This window comes from Ursus americanus, chromosome 4 (assembly GCF_024610735.1).
Source record: "Ursus americanus isolate L20-20 chromosome 4, mUrsAme1.1.p, whole genome shotgun sequence".
In the NCBI taxonomy this organism is placed as follows: domain Eukaryota; kingdom Metazoa; phylum Chordata; class Mammalia; order Carnivora; family Ursidae; genus Ursus; species Ursus americanus.
The window spans coordinates 26,419,857-26,438,033 of NC_142130.1; the positions used below are offsets into that span (position 1 = coordinate 26,419,857).

At 36.8% G+C, this 18,177-nt stretch overlaps 1 protein-coding gene across 1 annotated transcript in view; it reads left to right on the top strand.

Annotated features, from left to right (window-relative positions):
- Window positions 1–17,286, top strand: part of CLDN16 (claudin 16) — a 71,842-nt gene extending 54,556 nt beyond the window's left edge. The window contains exons 3-6 of the mRNA XM_045811212.2: window positions 6,843–6,945; window positions 10,815–10,979; window positions 14,307–14,498; window positions 15,221–17,286. Coding sequence (XP_045667168.2) covers window positions 6,843–6,945; window positions 10,815–10,979; window positions 14,307–14,498; window positions 15,221–15,354 — 594 coding nt within the window. The 3' untranslated portion in view covers window positions 15,355–17,286. The remainder of the gene's footprint in view (window positions 1–6,842; window positions 6,946–10,814; window positions 10,980–14,306; window positions 14,499–15,220) is intronic.
- Window positions 17,287–18,177: the final 891 nt, after the last annotated feature.

Consider the following 18,177-nt stretch of genomic DNA (forward strand, 5'->3'; position numbering starts at 1 on the left):
AAAGAAAAATACATTGTGTATTCATAAAATTGTTAATATGTTCACTGAATTAGAAGATAGGTAGTTCTTCATTATCCACACTGAAATAAAAAAGTAGTTTCTTCACTAAGTTGCTGGTCTTTCAATTATCAAAAGGAAAGTATGTTTTCACAAGATTAATCCGTTTTCAGTTAATCTTGTGTTAATTATTTACTGAGAACTTGCTATATACCAAACACTATTATGATTAAAATTTTATTACCTCAAATGAAAGTTTCTTATATTTGGATTTATTTCATCCCCATAACCAGGTTCTCGCCTGGGATTTCTAATTACACTAATGATGCTGTACTTCTTTCAGACATAAAATAAATAAAAAAATTATTATGCCTAGCATGTACTCTGATTTTTTATATACTAGTTTTACTTTTCAACTCATTGGGAACTCCTTCAGCAGACACTGGCGGCTACAAATATTCTCTTGCTCGTTTCATGATCTCCTACCGCACCTAGCACCAACTTCCAAATCATGGGAACTTGTGTTTCACATGAATTGATTGTGCACATATTAAGATACTTGGCATAGTTATGAAAAGAATGAATAAATGAATGAAATATAACATGAAGTGATCTTTGGAAATCACACCCTGAGCCATAAATAAGAAGTATCTCTGTAGGGAGACCACCACATTTTCTAGGCAAGATTTTTTTATCTTACTACAATTAAAACTTTTTCAAGATATGGGTTTGGTTCCTTTTTTTAATAAGATAGGAATAAAAATCTAATTCCCTGGAATGTATAATAAGGTTGGTGAAGAGTGTGTTCTGGCCCAGAGAATGAAGCTTTTCTACGCGGTGCTTCGAATAAAGACAGAAATGAAGAAAGGAGAGAGAAAAAAGTAAGCGAATATTTTATTACCATTCACTCAACGTACATTGTGATCTGTCACAACGAATGCAGTAGTCATCGCAAAGTTGTGAAACCCATGCTCTCATAAGCGTTCTGAAATGATTAAATGTGTGACTTCAGCAATTAAACAATAAATGTTGAAATTGAAATATTTAAATAGTTCAAATATATTAATTAGGTCATATAACCATACAGGCTACAAAAATTACATTTACCTACAAGTATGCATTATCTCATTCTTGCCATTTACACCTTTAGCCAGTCCTCCACAAATAAGGAGGCAGAACTATACCAAATGTAGGTTAGCAAATAAATTCATGGCACCTGAATGGAGAGGAAAGGAAAGGTAACATCTATTATGCTTATTTGAATCTTGCTTCCTTATCATTATAAATACCTGTTTTGTGTTCTTTTAGACCCGGTATAGTAAGAAAAATAATATAAAATATTCAAATAAATGTTCAGAATCATAGTATAAAAATTCAATTGCCTTTCATGTTAAAATTGAAATTGTTCCAAGTCTTAGTGGTAAAACATGCAACTTACTGTAGTATTATTAAAACTTCTGCATCTTAATAAATATATTTAATTAAATACTAGAAAGAGGTAAGTTTCGTCTTCAGTGTTCAAGTACATTAGTACAAGAATGACACAGGGATATGAAAAATATAAATTCTAGTACGTGGATGCAAGGTGGTTTTTAAAATAATATATCTTCATGACTTATTCTACTGTTCTTTTGGTTTGTGCATACTTCCTCCTATATGTATTATATTTACACACACATCCCACTGCATATGCATTTATAACCTAATGCATATTGGCAAAGAAAAATCCTATTTGATAGTGGTTAGCCCACAATAAATATTTACTAAGCCTAATGTGTGTGTGTGTGTTTGTGTAGATATATATATTTCTTCCACGTAGCTGGAGAAAAATAAATGCCAATCAATTAAACATTTTTAAGTTTCTCTAATTCTCAAAAGATAGATAAAATACTTAGAGGCAAGACAAACACACCCAGGAAACAAGACAAGTAGGCAAAATTGTGTGTTGCTGCTTGTAAATATTTCCGGAGTGGTTAAGGAGAGAAAAATTGGCAAAGACTAGTGTAGAGAAGCCTTAATGGAAGGCTGTAAAAGGGATCAGAATAAGAAATCCCGGGATTAAGGAACTAATTTAGGATACTATAAATTCAATGGGGGAAGAGTCATGGTCAATACAGGTTCCTAAAGCTTTTTCTGAATGGTATCCTGCTCATCCTGAGTCCTGTGGTAAACACTTCCCGGAGCTGCTTGAGTAGATAGGGTCCAGGCTGACAGCAAATTAGTATAAACTCTGTAGTCTAAGCAGTAGTTCTTCGACTCCCGGATTCAGCTGTTTTGTCTATTCAGTCAAGTCAAAAGCACATATTAAGCATTGACTATGCATATAGTGTATCAGCCAGAGTTCAAATGAGAGTTAACGTATATGGATTTGAAAAATTGACCTAATTTTTTTTTTCTCAATAAACATCTATTGAGCATCTATTATGTTCCAAGCAGGAGGGTCTATAAGCTCTTTGAAACAAGGTGCCATACCTGTCTTGGTCCCTGCTGTATCCCCAGCATTCCGTTAGTCTGTTGCCTGACGCATGACAGATACTAAATGAATAAAGTTTGAAAGATGATGGCAAACGTGGGAGAGAGATGTACATAAATTCACATAAAAATAATGCAATATTGTCAATACTATAGAATATGGACAAATTATGGTATGATTTAAGAAGAAATTAACTCCAGCTGGAAAAACTGGGAGAACTTCATGGAAGTTCTAGAAATTTCTAGCTCTAGAAATTTGACAGTTTCAAGGCAGAGGGAGGTATTCTCATTATTATACCCCAGGAGCAGGAAAGTTACACGCTGTTAGGAATGGGTAGTTAACATCCATGAGAGAGACACACTGGGTAAGGGGGTGAGGAACCTGTACACACAAGCCCCACCTCATAGGAGCAGCCACTCGCTGGTACTGATTGTTGTTACATGGGACTGAGGAGTCCAGGTGGTCAGAAGGACCACGTTTCCAACAGAAGCCAGAAGTCTGGACTGTTCTGTAAGATCTCTATATTTTGCTATTGCAATTAATTAACATTAAGAGATTTATGCTGGCCTCAAGTTTGTGACTTGTACTTTTATTGTTAAATCTTGGATAAACTGAGTTCTCCCCATTAAGGAGATAATCTTCTCCTCACTTCAGGATTCATAGATACTCATTGAAATAATGTAGAAATTAGTCTTGTAACATTATATTTATTAATGTATAAATTGCATGTTGAAAGAGGAAGCTTAAATTTGGAATCTTCTATTTTGAATGACCCTCTAAGATAAGAATTATTAGTTAACATTCTGCATTTTTGCCCTTTAAGAAAGGTTAACCACAATATTTTAAGCCTCAGTGTGCTTTTTAACAGAACCTTGTCTTAAAACTTTTAAGAATTTAGATTTACTTGCCTTCTAAGAAGTTCTTAATAAGCCGTTGTATAACACACGGATAAGTAAGTGAAGATTATATATTACAGACAAGAAGGGTCTTTCCTAAATATGATAAATAACAAAATCTTTTAACCTTGTCTTTTGTGCACAAAGGCACCTTTAAGGGTGTCTCCAGTAAGTGCTATATTAACACAGAAGTTTAGTTAATTACAGCCACTATTCTCACGTACCTTAACCAAGGGTGAATACCAAGCAATCTCATAGTGTGCCCCTGAGCATTAATACCTAATGAAATTGGATTCTTTGTTTCCTCTAATGAGCTCATTGCTTTTCTAAATATGGTCATTGCAGGTAAATGATCAATAGCCTTGAAAATGACACCACTGCTGGATTATTTTGCCAAGACTCTTTTTTAAAAAAAATTTTTTTTAGTGTAAATTGAGTATTCTCGTATATATATCTCAGGTTCCTTTCTAAATAAGCTCATATATAACGAGAAATACCACCATGGGTTGATTGACTTATGTACTGGCTGTTAGACGCAGGAACTGTGGGCAGTCACTGTCTGATTGTAGAGCAGTGACTTCAAATCCACATAACCCGGCTCAAGTTGGAATAAACTGGATGCAGTATGTTCCTGTTAACTGAGAGACCGAAGAGCAATAGGTATGAGGAGGCCTGTTTTCTATTACGGTATAATCGTTCCCTACCAATCATCTCTACCGTATTTGTTTCCTAGGACTGCTGTAACAAATTACCACAATTTGGTGGCTTCACACAAGAGAAATTTATTCTCTCCAAGTTCTGGAGGCCAGAGGTTTGAAATCAAGGTGTGGACAGGGCCTGACTCCTTCTGAAGGCTCTAGGGGAGAATCCATCCCTTGCCTCTTCCAGCTTCCGGGGGCTCTTAGCATTCTTGGATTTATGGCCACATCCCTTTAATCTTTGTCTCTGTGGTCACCTTGCCTCCTGCTCTATGTGTCCCTCATCAAGACACCTGTCATTAGATTTGGGGCCCACCCTGGTCATCTGAGATGATCTCCTTATCTCAAGATCCTCACCTTCACTGCATATGTAAATCCCTTTTTCCAACGAGGGTCACATCCATACGTTCTGGGGCTTAGGACATGGATGTCTTTCTCGAGGGGGGGGGCATCATTCAACCCTATTATATCTACCTTTCTTCTATTACCGTAAGTTAGTAATGCTGAACACAGTCACTATTCAGGTTGTTACAATGCTGAAGTACTTTACTAAGATCACTTATGAACAAATCATTTATACTATGTGTAATTTTTAATTCTTATATAACTATCTTCGCACCATCTCCTTTATACAAATAAGAAAACTGCGGCTCAAAAAGGGTAAGATCTTGCCCAAGGATACAACACACCTAATTAGTATCAACTGAGATTTAAAGTCTATACTTTTTTAACAGTAGCTTAACTTGCATGCGTATCTGACTTGAGATATTCACATCCTTCTTTAAAAATTGATATGTTAAATTTCACAAGGTAGACCCTCTTTGTTAAATTTTTGGTCCCTGTGTTTCCTTAGGCAGATAATAATCCCCAATTCCGAAACACCCCTTCAGATTTAACCTTAGGAAGAGTAAGCCGAAGTGAGGTTTTGTAGAATAGTAGCCACAGGATGATATTAAAGTTAGGGCTTAACACTTCACTCCAAGCTGTCTTTCAATTTCCAATGCAAGCCTGAAATGGGTTTGGAATTTTTTTTAAATGGGTTTTTAAGTATACAGCAGTGCTTGAGAGCAAACACACAGACTGCTGTATTTGAGTCCCATCTCCTCCACTTATTAACTATGCTTTCTTGGGGTTATCACTTACCTTTCCTGTGCCTCATTTTCCTTATTTGTAAAATAGCTAATAATAGCTGATATCTCACAGGATCCTTTAACACATTAAGGAGATCATAATATACTTAAGCAGTAACTGCTCCATAGTATAGACTTGACGTAGATTTTTAAATTATTACCAATTAAGAGCAGTTTACATATAAAGTGATAATAGAAGCACAACATTGAAGTTTGTGGTGGAGGTAAACAGTGAAATTTTACTTGGCTCACGACACAGCTTCAAGGCAGAACACAGAGCAGAGGGGTGCCTGGGTGGCACAGCGGTTAAGCATCTGCCTTTGGCTCAGGGCGTGATCCCGGCGTTATGGGATCGAGCCCCACATCAGGCTCCTCCGCTGGGAGCCTGCTTCTTCCTCTCCCGCTCCCCCTGCTTGTGTTCCCTCTCTCACTGGCTGTCTCTCTGTGTCAAATAAATAAGTAAAATCTTAAAAAAAAAAAAAACAAACAAAAACACGGAGCAGAGTTTCAAAGCACAAATATTCTCTGATACGCTTTGCTTTTGCAGATCGAAGTGTTTTATGTTCCTTCCTTCCTTCTTCACACCAGTTACGATCTCCCTGCTTTTGCATTTCTCTTTCCACTTTGTTGCTTATTCTTTCTTTAAGGAACCATTTTAAGTTTTTATTTTCCAAGATAATTCTTGGTTAAATTTTACTAAACTATTCCCAGAATTCCCAGGTAATGTGAATCTGTAATTGAATCAAGACAAACAATCGTATTAGCTCTGTTCCATATGCATGAACGGTGTCAGGAATATTTGAAACTATTTTCCATTGGCATGTTTACAATTTTAAGAAATCTATTGTGACTTGCGGCTTATAGATAAAGTAGGGAAAGGCTCAGGGCACTGGTATCTTTTAGCTCGAGGTGGACACAGAATCATCTGCACAGAGTTTCTGAGTAAAAGTGGTTTACAGCTGTCAGACTGTATGAAGTTAATGCTTAATTTGTTCACATCCATCTCATAGCTTGAACATTTGTAGTGTGTCAGTGGAGCAAGGAGGAAGAAGTTGTGTGAGTCTTCATAGTTGATGTATTGTTTTCTTTAGGTATAGCTTTTTTGGGCAATTATTGTAAATTTATGAACTCCATACATAATAACACCTTTCTTCATGGAACTCAGTGTTTATGGTGAGCAAAAATTAATGTACATTCTTAACAGACTCAGGATGTCAACAGTTAGCATACATTGTTAGATTGATTTTTTTATTTTTTTTATTTTGATTTTTTGATGAACAAATGTCAGCACAGGAAAGCCAAATGAATTGTCTCCACGTAAAACTAGGACTCCATGATGGAACCAGCCACAGACATTTGCATATATGTAATTGTGATTTTATCTATGTTGGGCACCACTCCTCTTGCTCAGCTCCCCTCCCCCATCAGGAAGTGAATTCATTTCCCAGTGGGGAAAGCCTTTAGCTGTGAGTGCTTAAGGGAAAATACTCTAAAACACATTGTGTTTGTTGTAAATGAAATTCTGATCACGCTTGCAAACGCTGTACTTTACTATCAAACACACAACAGCCAAGGTCTTCCTTTGATCCAGGGGAGCTGAAGTGTGTCTGCGTGAGTTGTTTCACACGGTGTCTTCCCCAACACCTAGGTGAGCACAAAATGCCGAGGCCTCTGGTGGGAGTGTGTCACGAATGCTTTTGATGGGATCCGCACCTGTGACGAGTACGATTCTATACTTGCCGAACACCCCCGTAAGTATGCCTTAGACAACCCTTGCCAGGGAGGGGGTACCAACCAACACTAAACTTGGGTTTCCATTGTGTATTTTTGTTTTCCACAGTCTATAGGACAATTCTGTCTAATTTTAGATATTTCGATTAAAAATTTAGTTTATTTCAGAAATACGAATTGAAACATTTTGAGCGTATTTTATCTTTTTCCGTGGATTTATACATTCCTTTAGGGTAAAAATATTAACTTATTCTTCTCTGCTCCCCAAAGAGCCTGGCAGAGCGTCTTACAAGCAGTAGACTTAAACACTTTTTAAAAGGAAATGAATTCTTCAGGGTGCTGCGATTTGAGGATTAGAATCCACAGATTAGATGAAAAGTATTTCAGAGATGTCTTTTAGCTGTGACTTAAGTCAAATAGGAAGTTTTCAGTAATTGAACAGGACATTTCCTGAGTAAGAGAGAAGGTGAAGTAGAAGGGCAGAGACAGAGAGACAGAAAAACAGACATGGGGATAGATAAGGAAAGAGAAACACACAGAGAGCAGGGAATGAAAAAAAATCAGTATATGTGATGACACATGGTTAACAGGTGTGGTAAAACCAGCTCCTTCATCTTCCTGACCTTTAGCTTTATATTTTAATCATGTGTTAGCCAGGGCCACGTTCCAATGAAATAAAGAGATTTCACAGATTTAAAAATGTTATCATTGATTCAGTTTTTCTCCATAACATTTATTTATTTATTTAGAACATCCAATCATGCTAAGAAATACTGGTGCTGTTGTTAAAGCTCATTGGTTGTGGTTTCCTTCAAAGTAGAGGATGGGGATAGTAGGGAACGGCAACTTCTTTTCTCAAGATAAATGAAAAGCAAAACTCCGGTATGTGACTTTTCCCCTGAATGTCTATTTCAGTCCAGGGTTAAGCACTTAAAAGGAGCAGTGATCGAAAATATCTTTTTCTGCTATTCAGGATTTGAGTGTTCTTTAACCTAATTCCTAAGACCCATATTTCATTTTTTTTAAGGCCTCTTGATTCTTTCTCTTTTTCCCTCCTTGAGCTAACCTAATTCTACCTACAAAGAAGCATGATTTGGTCAATAAGAATGTAAGTGTATGTGGACACTAGACTATTCCAGAAATGTAGTGCTATGGTGAGAGCAAGACAAAAAAAAAAAAAGATAAACTATTTCAGACTTCTAAATATTGTTATGTACATTTATGCAAGAATAACAGAAAATCACTCATAAGCTTCTGCACAAAGAAAACTTGCTGTTTATATTTTAATATTTCTTTTTTTTAATCATTTGCCTATACTATCTTACCTTTTTAAATATATTCTTACCTATTAATTTCAAATCATATCCTGAAGATTAATTACTTTTATTTAAAAAATTCTAGGATATGCTTAGGGACAACAAACATGAAAATGTATTCTAAGAAAATAACATAACTATACCCTCTAAGTTAAGATATTACCTGTGAGATTTTATTTTTAGTTTTTGGTATCTTTTATAGAATTACAATTAGATAACCTTTTCCATTGTTCTGTAGACCTGGGGTCTACAGAACCTATTTTTTTCAGGACTCTTGAGTACCCCATCCCCAAATCAGAGTATTTAACATTATTCTAGCAGCCCAATCTCAGATAATTCCCAGAAAGAAATTCCCAGGAAGAAATTCCTGGCTGGTTAGCATTAGCCATCTACCTACAAAGCTGCCCTCTTGGAACTGGGCTGGCCATGGAGCTGACTGGATGACACCATAGGCATGAGTCTGGGAGTTCCACTGAGCATCAGAAATCACAATCTGGGGGCCTTTGGGTGGTGCAGTCAGTTAAAGGGTTGGACTCCTGGTTTCGGCTCAGGTTTTGATCTCAGGGTCTTGGGATTGAGCCTCACGTCAGGCTCTGAGCTCAGCAAGGAGTCTGCTAAGCTGCTCTCTCCTCCTGCCCCTCCCTGTTCTCTCCCTCTCTCTCTCTCTAATAAATAAATAAATAAATCTTAAAAACAAATAAAGAAATCACACTCTGTGTGGGATCAAGTGTTGGAGAGGAGAAAATTGGGGCCCTGATTTTAGGGCAACCCATCCAGATGGCAATCCTGGCCTTGTTGGACCCAGGTTCCAAAAGGGGAATTAACAATATTTAAGGAAAGCACTCCAAAGTGTGAGACTGCTTGGCTTGGGGTGCTGAGTAGGAGACCCACTTGTATATATATTATTTGAGGTTCAATATTGTTGAAATGTAAAAACTGATATCACCTAGTTAGTTAATATTTTTCTCTTTCCTGAATTTTGAGAAAAAAAGGCTTTTGATTTGGCCTAAATTAGAAATTTAAGTCTTTTTTTTTAAAATAATGCCACATTTTAAGACCTTAAATATTCATCTATTAATCAGGTAAGGGTGGCTCAGTCAGTTAAGTGACTGACTCTTGATTTCAGCTCAGGTCTTGATCTCAGGGTTGTGAGTTCAAGCCCCATGATGGGCTCCTTGCTGGGTGTGGAGCCTACTTAAAAAAAAAAAAAAAATCAGGTAGAAGCTGATTTTATGCATTGTTTTCCTCTCTTAGATGGATCATAAAAGTATTTTTTATTTTAAATAAAGTGGCCACATTTTATAAGCAACCTATTACTAAATAAGCCCTAAATTTATCTCACCATTGAGGAAAAACTAAAATGCAAGGAAACTGCAATCACTATGAAAATAAAACATAATTAATGTACCATCAAAAGAATAAGTTGTATCACTCCTCTAGTGGCTAAAATAGTAGTAGCTTTGACATTCAATAATTAACCCTCCATTTGTGACAGATCTTTCCTATTTTTATTTTTTTAATTTATTTTTTTTAAAGATTTTATTAATTTATTTGAGAGAGAGAGAGCGTGTGAGAGGGAGAGATCACAAGCAAGAGGGAGAGGGAGAGGGAGAAGCAGACTCCCCACTGAGTAGGGAGCCCAACGTGGGACTCAATCCCGGGACCCTGGGATCATGATCTGAGCCAAAAGTAGATGCTTAACTGAGCCTTTCGGGTGCCCAAAATTTTCCTATTTTTCATTTACTGTACCTAGGATTCACAGCTCAAGAGGTTTCACAGTTGAGGATGCTTCCATTGCAGACGATGACTGCTATTATTCCATTCTGCTTACCCGATATCCTCTTCCCTGGATATTCTCATGTGGCTATAGTTTTCAGTTTTGCTCAGTTGACAGTGCAAGGTTAAAGGGTTAATCTTGAATGTTGGCCAAGAAGGGTCACCGCCAGAAGCAATGAAAAAGAATATGATCTGGGTTCTAGATACAGTTTTCTACTAAATAACAGAAGCTCCTTCTCCTTCTAAAAACCTGCTGATGGCTCCCACCAACCTGAATTGGCAAATGACTTCTTGAAGTGTTTTATCCTGCTCCCCTATACCAAATTTTAACCATTTATTAAAAGTATATTTTTCAATAGAACTTCAAACAAATGCAGTGATCAGTAATTTCTTAAATATTTATTGGGGTAACTTATGCAGAATATTCTACTTTCAATTTATTATTCAACTGTAATACTTGTGAATAAGACTCATTCTGAAACAGGAAACAAATAAGGAAATAGTTACTTAGTTCACACTCTACGCCAGGCATTTAGCTAGGGGACCAGCAAGACCAGCATTTAGCTAGGGGACCAGCAAGACTAAGTAATAATCACTGCTTAAACAAATAATAATATCGATAATCTATGATATTCTTGCATTTTATGAAAACATTCCATGTTCATGCAAACTTGAAGTCTAATTCCTGAAGTGGGCATGTATTTATGCATGTGATTATCTGGTTTTGGGTGCACCTGTGTGCTTTAACATGTTTCCTTCTTCCGTTCACAATGTAACCACATGCCCTGATCTTCCAGTGAAGCTGGTGGTAACTCGAGCATTGATGATTACTGCAGATATTCTAGCTGGATTTGGATTTATCACACTGCTTCTTGGTCTCGACTGTGTGAAATTCCTCCCTGATGAGCCATACATCAAAGTCCGCATCTGCTTTGTTGCCGGAACAGTATTACTAATAGCAGGTACTCTCTGTACTAGTGATAGGGGTAGAGACGCTCATCTCTTGAGATGAAGGAGAAGGGTGCTTATTGCCATGCAGTTCATTTTAGGAACATATGTGACCTGCTTTTCTAGATTGAAAGAGTAAAGAGCTCATCCACCAACCCTACTTTCTTTAGCTGTGTAATAAGATAATTTTTGTTGATATCCCAAAGCAAAGTTTATCGAAGTCCTCAAACTACTTTTTTTTTTCAAAGATCTTATTTATTTATTTGACAGAGATAGAGACAGCCAGTGAGAGAGGGAACACAAGCAGGGGGAGTGAGAGAGGAAGATGCAGGCTTCCAGCAGAGGAGCCTAACATGGGGCTCGATCCCAGAATGCCAGGATCACGCCCTGAGCCGAAGGCAGACGCTTAACGACTGAGCCACCCAGGCACCCCAAACTACTTTTTAACCATTTAAAAAGTTACATAATCGGGGCGCCTGGGTGGCACAGCGGTTAAGCGTCTGCCTTCGGCTCAGGGCGTGATCCCGGCGTTCCGGGATTGAGCCCCACATCAGGCTCTTCCGCTATGAGCCTGCTTCTTCCTCTCCCACTCCCCCTGCTTGTGTTCCCTCTCTCGCTGGCTGTCTCTCTCTGTCGAATAAATAAATAAAATCTTTAAAAAATAAAAAATAAAAATAAATAAAAAGTTACATAATGCTTTAAAATTTTCAAATGATTTATTTTTTGATTATTCCTGATGTTAAATCCTAAAGTAAGTCCCAAACCAAATTCTTTTTAGCAATGAACTAAATTGTGTCAAGTCCTATGTTAGACTTTTCTCATGTGCCAGGCCATTTGATCATAAATGTAGCAATAAGCAGATTATATCTCCACTTACGAAGCAGATGAGTAAATGGAGTCCTGAAGGCTAATAAATCAAGCATGACTAATAAACAGTCAAGAAGCACTTTACATAGTGTTTATTGATGAAAGAGCAAAAGTGATATTTCACGCAGGTCTGTCATTAAATTCACTTTAGTCTTCTTCTGTCACAACGTGATGTCTTCTTAGGATCTTAATGCAAGCTGGAGAAAATACACTGTCGAAGAAAGCAAAGTGCAGGAAGATTGAAAATAAATGGGCACATCCCTCAGAGAGGAAACCATCATTTTTTTATGGTAGCAGCCAAATGTTAGCAAAGCAAATATAAGTGGGAACCTCACCAGGCAGTGCAAGATGAATGGATAGGGATTTTGGAACTAAAAATGCTTGGAGGGGCACCTCGCTGGCTCAGTCGGTAAAGTATGAGATATTGATCTTGGAGTGGTGAGTTGGAGCCCCATGGTGGTGGTAGAGTTTACTTAAAAAAATAAAAAGTAAAAAATAAATACTTGAAGATATATACATGTGACGTGTGAGCTTACGCCAGTTTTTTAACTGCTCGTCTTTTCTTGATCTGCAAAGTAAGGTGAAGCCCTAGTAATCATCTCTACTCTGAATTGCTGTCGTGAAGATCCAGTGTGGGTAGAGTAAGGCCATAGCAGAGAGCCTAACCTGTCACGCAGTAAAAGCTGGGGCCTCCCTGAAGTTTTACACACACATTGAGTCAAGGCCTGATGATCCTTAGGTTGTATTAAAAAGTCACAAGAACTTAATAAGTTTACCTTTTTAAGGCATTTATTCCCATGTCCAGCCTAGTGATAACATAGTTTTTGTATGTAACAATGTGTATTATTTAACAAATTTAAACATCATTTAATGCTATATAATTTTGCTCCAGAATACTTTTTACAATATCACTAGATACATCATTTTTTAATAAAAAACCAAAACAAACTAAATTAAAACAAAAACAAAAACAAAGAAATAACAAATTGATGAAAAAAAATCCCTACAGGGATGGATGAAGAAATGACAAAATTAAATTTCTGGAGATGACCAAAGGCTTGGAACCATCATTTGAAATTAGTATGCCATGTGTATTATATATAAAAAACTAATTTTATGTATAAGATACTAATGCCATACATATGATATGTTACACATAAATATTTATGGCATACTACTTTCATATGATATGAAATGAAATATATACATATTTCATATATATGTATTAATGTGTGTATGTATATATATGTATATATATACATATACATATAAAGTTTCATAAAGGAATTTACTTGTAGGTTACAATATTGTAGAAAATATGTGGTAATTTAAACCATTATCTGAAGGTGATATGTTCATGATCTGGTCCTTAAACTTCTTGCATTAAACAATTGGGAAAAGAATGCAATGAAATGGTGAACACCATTTTCTTTCTTCTTTTTTTTTTTCCATTTTCACATAGCCTTTTTTCCCATAGTTGCTCACCTTTTTTCCTTGCTTCTAAGCAACGACATGCAATTTATACCTTTAAAGTGAGAGAACTCTAGTGGCATCATTTCAAGCCAGTCCAATTGTCAGATAGACTAATTTGGGGGATTAAATTTTGTTTAAAAGGAGCACAATTTCTGGGGTGCCTGGGCAGCTCAGTCGTTAACCGTCTGCCTTCGGCTCAGGTCATGATCCCAGGGTCCTGGGTTCGAGCCCTGCATTGGGCTCCCTGATCAGTGGAAAACCTGCTTCTCCCTCTCCCACTCCCCCTGCTTGGGTTCCCTCTCTTCCTGTCTCTCTCTCTCTGTCAAATAAATAAATCTTAAAAAAAAAATAGTTAGTTCATCCTTACATAATGTGGGGGTTGTAGATAAGAATTTATTTTAAAATAAAGACATTTTTTATTCCAGTTATTTGTTTTTGACCACAACACACTAAAATTATTGATTTCAAAAGCATGGTTTCCTTATGGGTGTTGATTATGTAGCTGACATAGTTTTAATTGTGGGTCTAGGTGGTGGGGCAGAGGAGCAACAGAATATTCTTAAAGATATATACTTTTAATTAAAAAAAACAATAGAGAATGAACATATGCTGTATATTATTTGTCTTCAATTTTGTGTTCTTTCTTTTTTTCTTTTGCTTTTCATATTTCATTTTACACTGCACTTAAGAGAACATTGGAAAGAGGGAAATTAAACAAAACCACAATAATCATTTTAAGTTTATACAAACAGAGGAACACTGCGTTGTTTAATCTTTGCATTTCTCTTTATGTATAAACTGATATATGGTTTAGAAGAAATACAAAATAGAAAGCAAAAGGAAGACATAGAAGAGATATCCAAAATTTGATTTGTCCATGAATCCGTAGCATCGTTATTATCCTTCTAAGTGATGCCATGCATTTTGGGTAGCAGTCAGATCTCCTTGAATTTAAATTTGAAGAGGCCTGCATTATTTTTAGCAATTTTTCTTTCTTTCAGGTGCACCAGGAATCATTGGTTCAGTGTGGTATGCTGTCGATGTTTATGTGGAACGTTCTTCTCTGGTTCTGCACAATATATTTCTTGGCATCCAGTATAAATTTGGTTGGTCTTGTTGGCTTGGAATGGCTGGGTCTCTGGGTTGCTTTTTGGCTGGTGCTGTCCTGACATGCTGCTTATGCCTCTTCAAAGGTAAGAACAAAATAAAATAGCATACTTACTTGCCTCTAGTATCAGTCCTCCAAGCTGGGTGGAAACAGATCTCACCAGCACAAAATAATGTTGTGTACTTGATCCCTACCTATTATAAAAAAATGACATTTTAAAAATTTCTGTTATTCAAGGACAACTGATTTGCAATATTCAAGCCTTATTACGTGGTTAGTGGTATATTGGGTGAAAAAAAAATAACAGACCCACAGCTATAACTATATCCAATATCTAAATATAAAATGATGATTTCAATGTGTTCATAATCTTATATAACTTCATCCAATCTACTAAATTTATATCTAGAGTTAAATGGAGAAGTAGACTCAGAGCCAAGTCAAATATTTGTTGTTAAAAAATGTAATGTGCTACTATTGGGTTTTTAAAAATATCAGTTAAAAAGCAAGAGATTCCATCACCTCATCAGTAAGAAAGAAAGAGAGAAAGAGGAGAGAGAGAGAGATTGAGGAAGAAAGAAAGAAAGAGAAAGAAAGAAAAGGAAATTACCTAAGTTTTGAATCAAAAAGTAACTTTCTAGGTGAAAATCTTCAATTTTCTTCTAAGGTTCTTCTTAGATGATTCCTTCTTAGAATATTTATATTCTTGCCTCTTTATGAGAAGAATGTGTAAAATGACATTTTCTCCCCAAAGCTTACTGAGTCTTAATTATTTTTTTTATCACGACATTTTTCTCTTTCCAACAGATGTTGGACCTGAGAGGAATTATCCATATTCCATGAGGAAAGCCTATTCAACAGCAACCATTTCCATGGCCAAGTCATACGTAGCCCCTCGGACAGAGACTGCCAAAATGTATGCTGTGGACACAAGGGTGTAGAGTGCCACACGTCAGTCTGTGTGTACGTCCCTGAAGTAATCAATCAGTATGTTCGGGTTAATCCAGTAACACATATTTAGACCTCAATATGTTCGACCAAATTAACTGCTCAGCTTAATCAAGAAGTTTGATTCTCCTATCCCTACTCTTTTTCTGTTATTCTCATATTCTCCCTCCTCCTTTCTACCCTCCTCTTTCACAGGCCCACACACAATTTCCCTGTATTTTCAGATAAGGTTGCTAGGATATACAAATGTTTGTTTGTGATTTCTATATTGCTATTAGAGATTGTGACATGGTGATATTCAAGTAAAATGACACTTCAAGACTAGAAAGAAACCTTTGAAAGAGGCCAGAGATTCTAATCTTTGAAGGGATTGACAGCCTCTTAGCAAAAATTCCTGGCTTTTGGTTTGTTCTTTGTGTTCTCATCCAAGTGAGTTATTTGATAACTTTGAAGATGATTCTTCGAAATTTAAACTAGTATATCAAACCCTACCATTACTCTGACTCTGTTAAAATAGAAAAAAATAAAACAGCAGCTTCATATACCAGCTACTGATTGAACTTTAAGATAAGAAGTTTCCCCTCCACACTTGGAATGTCAAATGCAAATGTTAAATTAATACCAGAGCAGTGGTGAGTTTCTTTCTCATTAACAACATAAGAGATCTGTGTATTATTTTATCACTACTGTAATTTTGCTTATATATTGCCAAACTGTTAGACCACAGCAGCAATAGCTAAACCGGAGAGTTCATTCATTGATTGATTGGACATCCAAAAATGTTTTAAGAAAGCATTATATTAAAATTCACTGATTCAGGTGCCCTCACACCACTGGATCCTCAGCGCCCAGCAAAGTATCTGACATGTGATAAAATTAAACAAATAGTTATTGATTGGAAGAAATAAAGGCTCACAACTCTTTACTGAAAAGAAGATTGATTTTTCTCATAAAATGTGTACTTATTTGAAAAAATAGAATTATATATTTAATTATACACTTAAAGAAATCAGTGAATGATTGCTAATGGGGTTTTATTCATATTCTAATGTAATCATCTTAATTTTTTAAATGGTAGGGTTTTTTAAAAAGTTACATAATTTAATCTCAGGTTTTCTGATTTCTTATAAATCACATGAATAGCATTAATACTCTTGCAGTACCTTAGCAGACTATCCACTGACCTAGAAATTAGTTCTTTGGAAAATGGAGATTCAGTTGTGAATTTCTGAAGACCCCCCAAAAAAGTGTTTTAAATTTAAAAAGCTAAAAATCAGGTGAAAATGAGATGATGAAAGCCTAATATATATATATATATATATTTATGTTGTTGAGAATGGTGTTCATGACTTCACATGGTATATCCTTACCAGTATTCTCAGGAGAAATTCTAAGCAAATCTTAGAATTAAAATCAACTGATTCACTTTTATTTCATGGATATTACTAACCATGTAATTGACATTTAAAAATTATTTGTAGATCATGTTTACTTGTTATATTGGTATTATTTTATGCAGCTTAAGACTTATTTTGTGTTCTTTTTTCACTCCTTTGGTTTTTAAAATTTTTAGTCCTACTTTTATTTTATGATATATTGTCTGTCATGTTTTATATATTCTAAGTCTCTTGAAATTCTTTTTTGGGACAAGCAGGGTAAAATTAATTAAATAACTCATTAGATTTTAGAGATACAAATTTTTCCCTCCTTAAAGACTTCATTTGTATAAGGAGATATTTCAGAAGATTCTGGTGATGGCTGACATCTATGAATGTTTTGAAATTTTTCTTAATAAAAATGTTCTGTATATCCTGGGAGAGATATTAGGGTTGTTTTTTTTTTTTTTTAATTTCCTTGGGAATGTTTACTCCTCATTCACTATTATTTAATGAAGCCTCCCAAAATAAAGCATGACAAAGAATATATTTTGAATACCAACTAGTGACAAGACAAACATTAAATAGTGAAGAAGTAATAATTGGCATTATGGCAACTCTACATGCCCAGAAAGAAAAATTAAGGGAAGCCCAAAGTATACACACAAGATTATTAGGTTGAAATATTGAAATAGCCCTCTAACTTCTGGATACTAAAATTTAGTCATAGCCTGTTACTTGCAACAAAAACAAAATAAAATGTATAAAATTGGACAACTGGATTGCACCTTAAGGAGGGGGAGGAGTTAAGATGGCGGAGGAGTAGGGGACCCCTTTTTTAGCCGGTCCCCTGAGTTGAGCTAGATAGGTACCAGACCAGCCTAAACAACCACGGAACCAGCCTGAGACGCAGGAAGACGCATCTGGATCTCTACAAATGAACATCTCCAGCGCTGAGTATTGAGGTACCAAGAGGGGAGCCCTAAAACCGCGCACAGATATCGGAAGATAAATGGAAGGGGGAGGGAGCCGCCGCATTCGGGCGCCGGGAAGCGGTAGCCACCTGCACGGGGGAGCGGGCGGACTCGGGGACCGGCACCCGCGAAACAGCAGACTGAGACCGTGAGCCGGGGAACGCGCGCCACCAGACTGACAACCGGAGCTCCGGTGCGCTCACTGGATCCAGACTGAGACCGGGAGCTTCCGGAGCGCGCGGGGCGGCTGGCGGCTGGCGGCATTAGAAACACAAAGGACAGAGACGCGCCGGCCCTGGAAGTGAGGGCTGGGACGCCGGGTGTGGGGTGCACATCCCGGGACACTGCAGGGTTTAGCAGCACCAACAGAAACAGAGTTAAAGTGGCCAGAACATCAGTGGAGAACGGGCCGCGATCCCTCTGTTCTGCGACAATGCAGCCTCTGCTGCTCTGACCCTCAGAAGAG